At 34.6% G+C, this 10,480-nt stretch overlaps 1 protein-coding gene across 1 annotated transcript in view; it reads left to right on the top strand.

Moving 5' to 3' along the window:
* PGGT1B (protein geranylgeranyltransferase type I, beta subunit) overlaps window positions 1-10,042 on the top strand; it is a 54,078-nt gene extending 44,036 nt beyond the window's left edge. The window contains exons 8-9 of the mRNA XM_011963655.1: window positions 3,639-3,747; window positions 8,297-10,042. Coding sequence (XP_011819045.1) covers window positions 3,639-3,747; window positions 8,297-8,478 — 291 coding nt within the window. The 3' untranslated portion in view covers window positions 8,479-10,042. The remainder of the gene's footprint in view (window positions 1-3,638; window positions 3,748-8,296) is intronic.
* Window positions 10,043-10,480: the final 438 nt, after the last annotated feature.

Here is a 10,480-nt window from a genome sequence, read left to right as displayed (position 1 = left end):
TCAAAAAAAAAAAAAAAATTAGAGCTCCAGAGTTGAAAATATACATAGCACATTATACTTATCACTTTAAACATTTGCAAGTTTGCAATTCACTAGTATTAATTCAATTTACAATGTTGTGCAATCGTCACTACCATGGAAAACTTTTTCATTTTAACCACCATAAATCCTGTACACATTAAACAATAATTCCCTGTTCTTCTTTCCCCTCAGCCTGGTAACCTCCACTCTACTCTCTGTCTCTGTGAATTTGTCTATTCTAGGTACCTCATATAGGTGAAATCATACAATATTGGTCCTTCTGTTTCTGGCTTATTTCACTTAGCATAATGGTTTCAGGATTTATTTATGACATGGCATATGTCAAAATTTCATTTTTTTAGTGGCTGAATAATAATATTCCATTGTATATAAATATCACATTTTCCTTCTTCATTTATCTGTTGATGTTCACTTGAGTTGTTTTCACCTTTTGGCCATTGCAGATAATACTGCTAAAAACATGGGTGTATAAATATATTTTCAAGTCCCTGCTTTCATTTTTGAGGGGTACTATATGTATATAGGAGTGGAATTGCTGGGTCATATGGTAGTTCTTCATTTAACTTTTTGAGGAAATGCCAAACTTTTCCACAGCATCTACAACATTTTATGTTCCCTCTGGCAATGTATGAGAGTCCCGATTTCTCTATGTCCTCACCAACATTTGTTTTTTCTTTTGTTTTATATATAAAATAGCCATCCTAATGGGTTTCCAGTGTCATTTCATTGTGGTTTTGATTTGCGTTTTTCTAATGATAATGAGTGTCTTTTTATGTACTTATTGGTCATTTGTATATCTTCTTGGGAGAAATTTCTATTCAAGCCCTTTGCCTATTTTTAAATCTGGTTTCCTTTTGTTGTTAAAAGGTTGTGGGTGTTCTTCATATATTCTGGATATTAATCCCTTCTCAGATATATGATTTACAAATGTTTTCTCATTTCTTGAGTTGCCTTTTTACTCTGTTGATGGTGTCCTTTAATGTACAAAAGTTTTTTGATGCAGTCCAATTTTATCTAAATTTTTCTTTTATTGCTTGTGTTGTTGGTGTCATGTCCATAAAATTATTGCTGAATCCGCTGTATAAAGATTTTCCCCAGTGTTTTCTTCTAATAGTTTTATGGTTTTAGGCCTTAATGTCGGGCCTTTCCTCAGTTTTGAGTTAATTATTGTATGTAATGTAAGGTAAGATCCAACCTCATTCTTTGACACGTGGATATCTAATTTTCCTAGCACCATTTGTTGAAAGACTGCCCTTTTCCATTAAATGGTTTTGGCACCCTTGTCAAAAGTCAGTTGACTATATATATGTGAGGTTTGTTTCTGGACTTCCTGTTTTATTCTGTTGTTCTGTATGGCTGTCTTTGTACCAGTACTATACTGTTTTTATTACTGTAGCTTTGTAGTAAGTTTCAAAGTTAAGAAGTTTGAAACTTCCAACTTTTTCTTTTTCAAGATTGTTTTGACTATTTGGAGCCCCTTGCAATTTGATATGAATCTGGTAATTGAGTTTACCATTTCCGCAAAAAAAGTCTTGAAATTTTGATGGGAATTGCATTGAATCTGTAGATCACTTTGGGTAGTGGTGATATCTTGACACTGTTGAGTGTTCCTATCCATGAGCACCGGATGCTTTTCCATTTATACAGGTGGTCTTCAGTTTCTTTCAGCAATGTTTTGTAGTTTTCAACATACAAAACTTTCACTTTTTTATTAAGATTTAATTCTCAGTATTGAATCATTTTAGATGCTGTTGTAAATGAAATTGCTTTCTTAATTTCCTTTTGGATTCTTCATTGCTAGTCTATAGAAACTATCAACTTTTTGTAGAATAGTTTTAACAGGCATTAAGGATCATTGCTTAAATCAGTTGTGGCATTAAGAGGTTATAAAACAGTGGTATTCTTTCATTCCTTCTCAATTTATTAACTAGCATTGTTTTTTAAAGAAGAATTATTTTACCTTCCCCTGAGATATACTTTGTACAGAGAAGGACAGATAAATACCAAATTCTTTCCCTTAATAGTGTTCAACAAAATGAGTTGGTTCCCTACCATCCCCTCAGCCTTTCCAATGAAATATTAGATTTTAGAGTTTGGGGTTTGTTTGGTTTGTTTCTTTTCTTTTTTTTTGAGAATCATTGTGAATACATAGATTTTAACATTTTTTAGTCATATATAATACATATATATTAGTCATATATGACTAAAACATATATATATTTTATGCTTAAATTGTCCCATCTTTATTCTACAGGAACCCTTTCAACTTGTCCCAAGTCTTTTTTATTTGATGTCAGTAGTCTGACAGCTTTCTGAAAGCAACCACTTTTAAACTTTTTGGAAATGTTTTAATTCTTGTGGACATTTCCATAACTTTAAATCACAGACTAACTTCTTATCACCTTTAGACGTTATTGATGATTCCCAAATAAGAGAAATTAAGATTTAGCCTCTCACTTTTCCAACAAATTGTTACCCGTTATGTTTAGTTCTGAATCTTTTCCTCATCTTCTACCTTCCAATACTATATAAGGTTACCTTTATTTGTATAATGTCAAGTTAGGAAACATTCATATTTTTGTTCAGTATTAATAATCACATCTTTCAGGCTTTGCCTATAGGTTGATTCTAAAATTTGAAAACCAGTAACCAACACTTATTGTGATAGTGCAAATACTGTTTATTGCTAAGCCAAGTGCAGTGTTAATATTATCCTTTTTTCATTTTTATTTAATGACCAATGTGCCACTGATGGAAAATATTCTTAACATCAAAATTCAAAGAAGCCTTTTTCCTTATAGTCTATTAATTAAATGAATAAGTTTGTTTCTTGTTTGTACCATAACTTTCTTATGAGTTTAGCTTTTCTTTTTGAGAAATAATGCTTCTTCATCAGTCACTAAAAGCTGTGGCTCTCTCTGGTTCATTGACATATATTAAATTGCTTTGTATCTTCAGAAATTTCTTGATCCCTCTTACCTACTGCACACCTCATCTTGAACTTCACAGTGTTATTTATTTATTTGTATCTTACTTTTTGGGTTCTTGAGAGAAAAACTAAGTACATGTCCTAAATCATTAAAAACTATATAGTTTTTTATGTCGCAATCATTTTTGTCTTACCTTTTTCTTTCCTAATTAAAGAGCTATACTTTTTTACTATTTTCAAAACTGTCTATAGCATCTGGTTAGTAATTTCTGTTTGCTCTTTTTTAAAAAAAATATTTTTAGTTCCAGTTACTACTAATTTATAACTAATAGCTAAAGAGCTTATCATAAGAGTTAAAATATGGGTAGATAAAATTTACTTTTTAAAATGACTGATTATGTTGAGTGGATTGGAGTTATCTTTTGAATTTAGCTTAATGTGCTTCAAAGGGTGCAGTTGGCCTGATTCAGAAGAAGGAAATAGAGGGTCAAGAAAAGGAGAGTAGATTTGACAAGAAAATAAAAAAGATAATTTGATTGACTCACTTCAAGTGCTCAAGGCCCCGTAGAGTTGATCTGAGCACCTTAGCTACAGAAAAGCATATCTAAATGACAGATATCTGAAATTTGACCCAAAGGTTGATAAGAGTTTTGTCATGTCATTTCAGCTTCTAAAAATTTTCCAATACACTAACTTTGAGAAAAATAGAAATTACATCTTATCAACTCAAGATCGCCTCGTAGGGGGATTTGCCAAGTGGCCAGACAGTCATCCAGGTAATTATTTTCTTTGTGAATCCAGAACAACCTTTATTTCCTGAATAGATCTTCAAGCATCCTTATCAGAAAAGGCGTATGATAGAAAATATATCCACAAAGTTACATTAAATATTATTTTTAAAAAGGTATATTGTGTAAGCTTAGGATAGATTTAGGGTATTGGGGAGTATAAAGGAAAGAGTTTATTATCAAGATGCATGGGTATAGTGTGCATTTTTTCCCAAATATTTTACTTAGTAATGTTTTATTTCATTTTCAGCAATAACGTAGATGGTCTGAATGGGTCCTTTCCAAAGAAGAGAATTATTTAGCCCATCCAAAGCCATTAGGATTATTAGTCATGACTTGAGCTAAGTATAGTAAATTACTCCTAATCCTGAAGGGAATCAGTTCTTACTCTTTTCAGAAGTCATTAAATAGACCGGGCGCAGTGGCTCATGCCTGTAACTCCAACACTTTGGGAGGTTGAGGCAGGTGGATCACTTGAGGTCACGAGTTCAAGACCAGCCTGTTCAACATGTTGAAACCCTGACTCTACTACAAATACAAAAATTACCAGGTGTGGTGATGCGTGCCTGTAGTCCCAGCTATGCGGGAGTCTGAGGCAGGAGAGTCACTTAAACCCGGGAAGCAGAGGTTGCAGTGAACCGAGATTGCACTACTGCCCTCTGACCTATGTGACAGAGTGAGACTCTGTCTCCAAAAAAAAAAAAATCATTAAATAAAATATTTCAAATCCTGAATATGTGTTTCTCACTTCCCATACTCTTGTTCTCCAAATTTCAACAGATTCAGACAATATAAATGGCATGGCACTCAAGGCCCTCCCAAAATTTGGCTCCTCTCCCACCTCTAGCATCATTTTGTAGCCGACACCTCAGCCGACTTACGTTTTCACCTCCAGCAAAATGACCGTATATACAGCTTCCTTATAAAAATCCATTTAAGAGTGTGTTAAAATAATTTCAAACACTGACACTTTAGATAAACAAGTAAAGAATTAGTTACAAATATGAAACTAGACACAAGGAATGATTGTTTTTGCCAGTATTGCAATAGAGTTGTGGTTTTTATTACCAGCCTAGAAAGTGCCTCATCGACGTTCATCTTCCATCACAGAACTGCTATAGTTGGAATGTGTACTTGAATTAGAATATAAATAAGGAGCTCATGAAATCATATTTGAAATGAGCAGGAATATTTCCTTACACCCCTACTTGCCTATATTTTCATACAAAACATGCTTCCTAGGCCAGGTGCATTGGCTTACTCCTGTAATCCCAACACTTTGGGAGGCTAAGGTGGGCGGATCACTTGAGGTCAGGAGTTTGAGACTAGCCTGGCCACTTGGTGATGAAACACTGCCTCTACTAAAAATACAAGAATTAGCCAGGCCTGGTGGTGAGTGCCTGTAATCCCAGCTACTCGGGAGGCTGGGGCAGAAGAATTGCCTGAACCTGGGAGGCAGAGGTTGCAGTGAGCCAAGATCATGCCACTGCACTCTAGCCTGGGCAACAGAGCAAGAGTACATCTCAAAAAATAAAATGAAGTAAAATAAAATAAAAGGCCAGGTGTGGTGGCTCAAGCCTGTAATCCCAGCACTTTGGGAGGCTGATGCGGGTGAATCGCTTGAGATCAGGAATTTGAGACTAGCCTGGCCAACATGGTGAGACCCTGTCTCTACTAAAAATACAAAAAATTAGCCGGGCATGGTGGTGCGCATCTGTAGTCTCACCTACTCAGGAGGCTGAGGCAGGAGAATTGCTTGAACCCGGGAGGCGGAGGTTGCAGTGAGCCAAGGTCATGCCATAGTACTCCAGCTTGGGCGACAGAGCAAGACGATCTCAATCAATGAATGCATAGTAAAACATGCCTTCTTAGAGAAAGTGTACATTGCTTTCAAAGTTGTAAGCCAAAGTGTGTTTTCAGAAGTTAATTTCTCAAGAAAAATAATATTTTGAAATTTTTGATATCTCTAGTGCCTCAAGAAAACTGAGAATTATTTTGGTCTTTATTCCATTTTTTCAATCAGTGCGGGTACTGTTTTAACAAATAATGGAAATAGGGAGATGACAATCTCTTAGAAAACATTTTTTTTTTTTTTTTTTTTAGACGGAGTCTCGCTCTGTCGCCCAGGCTGGAGTGCAGTGGCCGGATCTCAGCTCACTGCAAGCTCCGCCTTCCGGGTTCACGCCATTCTCCTGCCTCAGCCTCCCGAGTAGCTGGGATTACAGGCGCCCGCCACCTCGCCCGGCTAGTTTTTTGTATTTTTTAGTAGAGACGAGGTTTCACCGTGTTGGCCAGGATGGTCTCGATCTCCTGACCTCGTGATCCGCCCGTCTCGGCCTCCCAAAGTGCTGGGATTACAGGCTTGAGCCACCGCACCCAGCCGAAAACATTTCTTATGTAAACATACTTGAAATACATTCAGTGTTTGCAACAGCTTTTTTAAAAGAAAATTCTTGAGGCTTTTTCCGGAGAGATCAGTTGCTAACTTTAACATTTGTGTAAATATTTGGATGTTCTACTTACTTTTTACAGATACATTACATGTTTTAGTCTTTACTAAATTGAATTTATGTGTAAAGATCTGGTCCCAGAACCCTTACAATCATTTTAACGAGATTCTTTAAGCTTATTCTTGGTTCTAGTAAATTTAGTAGCAAGACACAAAAGGATTTTATATACATTTATGAAAGAAACTTCTAAAGAATGACCTTTTGTTATGGAATTATATATATATTTCAGCATCTAAAGTGCTTTATTATGGAGTAAACATATTTCCACTTGTAAAGTGCTTATACATTGCCACCTACAGATAAGGAGTTTTTTAAAAAAGCAATTTGAGGCTTGAAACAATTGAGTTCTGATCTCATTGGCTGTTACAAAAATCTTTTTGAGAAAAAAATAAGTTTTATTTGTTACTTTATCCAGAGAGATTTTAGTTTTACATAGTTCTATTTTATGTCATTATGGATGTATATTTTCTGTTGTAATTTTTCCTAGAAAAGTTTCCTGGTTTCTAGAAAACAGCTTAATGTTGCTTTGTACCCTTTGTAGTTTTAGAATAATTATATGGAATGATGTAATATTACAGGCGAAATCAAATTTATTTTTTATAGTCTGAAAGTCAAAGGAAAGTGAGCCAGAAGAAACCTAAGTATTTTCTGAAAAGGCCTAAAAGGTGATCAACATGGGCCTCTATTAGTGAAATAACGTTTTCACAATGGCATTGCGTAAGCACAACTATTTGTCATTTCTGTTCTGAAAAATAAGTGATACTCTTGTAAGTAAAGCTTTTTCTTTAACGCTTTTGACAAAATTTGATGTGGTAAGATGTTTTGAACTTTTTGTTGTTTTGAGACAGGGTCTCATTCTTTTGCCCAGGCTGGAGTGCAGTGATATAGTCATGCCTCACTGCAGCCTCAACCTCCCTAGGCTCAGGTGAGCCTCCCACTTCAGCCTCCTGAGTATCTGGAACTACAGGCATACACCACCATACCTGGATAATTTTTGTATTTCTTTATAGAGATGGTGCTTCACCATATTGCCTAGGCTGGTATCAAACTTCTGTGGCTCAAGCAATATACCCTCCTCAGCCTCCAAAGTACTGGGATTACAGGTGTGAGCCACCACACCCAGCCTATTTTGAACTTTAATAGCTCTTAAGGCCACAAATGTTGACCAATTCAAAAATAGAAAAACATTTTTGACTGGTACAAAACTGTCTTTGTAGTGTTCCTATAACTGCAAAGCTCTGAGCTCTTCAGAAGTCTACATAAGACTCTTAGGCAAGAATGACCATGTGATTTCATTGGCCACTTTAATAGAAGAGGATTGCTGCCCCCTGAAAGATGAGAAACTAGTGAGCCAGTGCAGAATTGTCGTGGTATGAGCACTCATATTATTTCAACCAAATAGAATGTGAGTTTGTTTTTATTGTCAGATCAGATATTTTTACAATGACTGACATTACCCTAAATAGGAGGATTAAATATGGCACAGCATTCCAGAATGGATTATTTTTACGTAAGCTCCTTTTATTTAACACAGTGTTAGAATAGTACTGCCTATGGTTTAGGAACTTTCAGAGGCAAAACATGGAGCAAGGGGTATTGCAACTTAGATTCAGAGTTTTGTTTTCATTTTAAAGAAAAAAAATTTAATGATACAGCATTGAAGCTACTCATTTCCATGTTCTGTAGTAAGCAAAAAGGGAAACTCCCTCAAGTGAGAAGTCTTACATATGACTGCTGCTCCTCCTGTCTTTTCATCACAGAGGTTATGGATAGTATCAGCTCTTCAGTTGGAAACTGTTTTCCTTTGTTAGTGATATTTTCATGAATAAAATATTTTATTTTGATCATCTGTGTTTTTTTTTAAATTGATGTTTGAGACTTTGAGAAAGCAAATATTTTAAAAACTATATTAGCATTTCTCTGTAAACTTTTAATGGAGTGATGGGCTGGTAAATATGTAGCTGAAATATTTTGTAGAATGTACAAGTAGGAATGCCTGTTATGATGTTTAAATGCCTTCTTTTCAGATGCTTTGCATGCATACTTTGGGATCTGTGGCCTGTCACTAATGGAGGAAAGTGGAATTTGTAAAGTCCATCCTGCTCTGAATGTAAGCACACGGACTTCTGAACGCCTTCTAGATCTCCATCAAAGCTGGAAAGCCAAGGACTCTAAACAATGCTCAGAGAATGTACATATCTCCACATGACTGACTTTAGATTGGGAGGGTGGGGGGATTTGTAGCATAACTGTAGCTCAAGTTTAAAAGCCATGTATAACCAAGTGTGCTCTTTTTTTAAAAAGTAGAGTCTTACAATCAAATCTCCTGCTGATGTCACTTTGGGATATGGTCTTGAGCCAGTAATCTTTGTACTGGGTTTCGAGAAAATCTTTGTTGAAGTTTGAACCACAACTTTGTCGTGGTTCTTAAATGTTTATACTGTATTTCTAAGAAGTTGTTTGAGGCAAATTAACTGTACGTGTGTAGGTTATCTTTTTAAAAACTCTTCAGTGCAAATTGTATCTTATAAAATTGACACGAATTTTCAAAACAAGTTTGCACTTCATATAGCATTGATAATCTTCAGGTGAACACTTAGTGATCATTTAAAAAGCTCATTGCTGATGGTGGAAAATTTCCTTTAATGAATTAAGTATCTGGGATTATTCTTTGAAAACAGATTACCATAATTTTTTTTAAAGAAGAGTGACTTATTTTGTCTTATTCTTAAGTAAAGTGTGCCAATTAAACCTTTGTGGCCTATATAAATGAAATTAACTTCACAGTAAGAATAAATAGGTTTAACTAATATGATAGTTTTCTAAAAGGAGATTGTTTGAAGACAACTATTAAGTAACTGAGGGAAAAGCAACTTAACTATGTGTGATTGGGAATGAGAAAGTTTTGTGCTATGTGGGTCATTTATTTACACATTGCTGTGGTGAATACCAGTTATGTTTGATTTTATTCTCAAATCATTCGTTGCCTTTTTTTTTTTCTTTTTTTGCTTTCTAGGAAGAAAACAATCTTTTTCATCTAGAAGGAAAGATACTTTGTGTTTTTATTTTTAGCCTTTTGAGTTTTTTAATTCGTTGCCCCCAGTGTGTTAGCTGCTCTAATTTCAAACTAATGCTTTTCTAATTTTTTTCAAATTAAATAAGTGAAAAATACAAAAACAGAACCATTCAAATAGATTCAGTGGTGCAACTCTATACATGGTCATTTTTATTCTCATATTTTCAGGTAAGTGAAAGGCAAACGTAACCATTTAGAGGGTAAGAAATAGGGTTTTGTTTTTGTTCATTGTTTTGTTTTCTTAAGTTTATGAACTAGCTAATTATAAAGGAGATAATATAAAAACTCTTCATTAGTAATTAATCAATAACTCGTATCCATTACTTGCTTAGTGACATTCAGAACTATGAGTCTAGTACTGAAATGGGGAAAGAAATCTCTTCACTAAAGGAGTTGGGTTAAGTTAGTCTTGGTGATAATAAATGTTGAAATACAAACATCAATATAAAAACTATATTACTGGTATCACTGTTTAGGCATTGTAATATTTTAAATGTTTATCTTTTTTTCTAAATTAGAGGAAAAAAATGTTGTAAAATAACAGTCCTTCCCAAGGGAAACAGTATGTACTTGGAGAAATGATTCATTTATTATTGGCATGCTTAGTTTTAAACCTGAGTTTGCCAACTGTATGTTTTTTAATTAGAAATAAAAAAATCTTCTGATGGTGGGGGGAAGAACTAAGCTTGCTAACAGATGTTATCCTTCTATGGGTTATTCCAATTGCTACTATTTAAATCCTGGCAGATTAAGACATCCATATCTCAAACTAAGTCATCTCTTAGACATTGGAAGTTGAAGTAGCATATATATAATGGCTTTAGTACTACATAAAAAGCCCAAATTGTTTTTTCTTTATCACTAAGAAAGGTTAGGAGGTAATAAAGGTAGTAACTGTATGACTGTGTTCATAAATGTAAGTTACAGGAAAATTCCAATCTAAAAGTATTTCATAAGGCTAAATATCTTCTAACTCCTTATAATTTAATACCGTAAGATTATAAATTTTAGTATACTTCTAATTGATATACTTGTGGGAGACTTTCTTGTGAAACTTTATGGACTAGTAAGTGTTCACATTCCATAGCAACTTAATTGACCAGAAAATAGCAGGCCAGTGTGAATTGTAGAGAAA

The sequence above is a fragment of the Colobus angolensis genome, unplaced genomic scaffold (assembly GCF_000951035.1).
Source record: "Colobus angolensis palliatus isolate OR3802 unplaced genomic scaffold, Cang.pa_1.0 Scaffold62, whole genome shotgun sequence".
NCBI classification, from domain to species: Eukaryota; Metazoa; Chordata; class Mammalia; order Primates; family Cercopithecidae; genus Colobus; species Colobus angolensis.
This window is presented reverse-complemented; position numbering and strand designations above follow the sequence as displayed.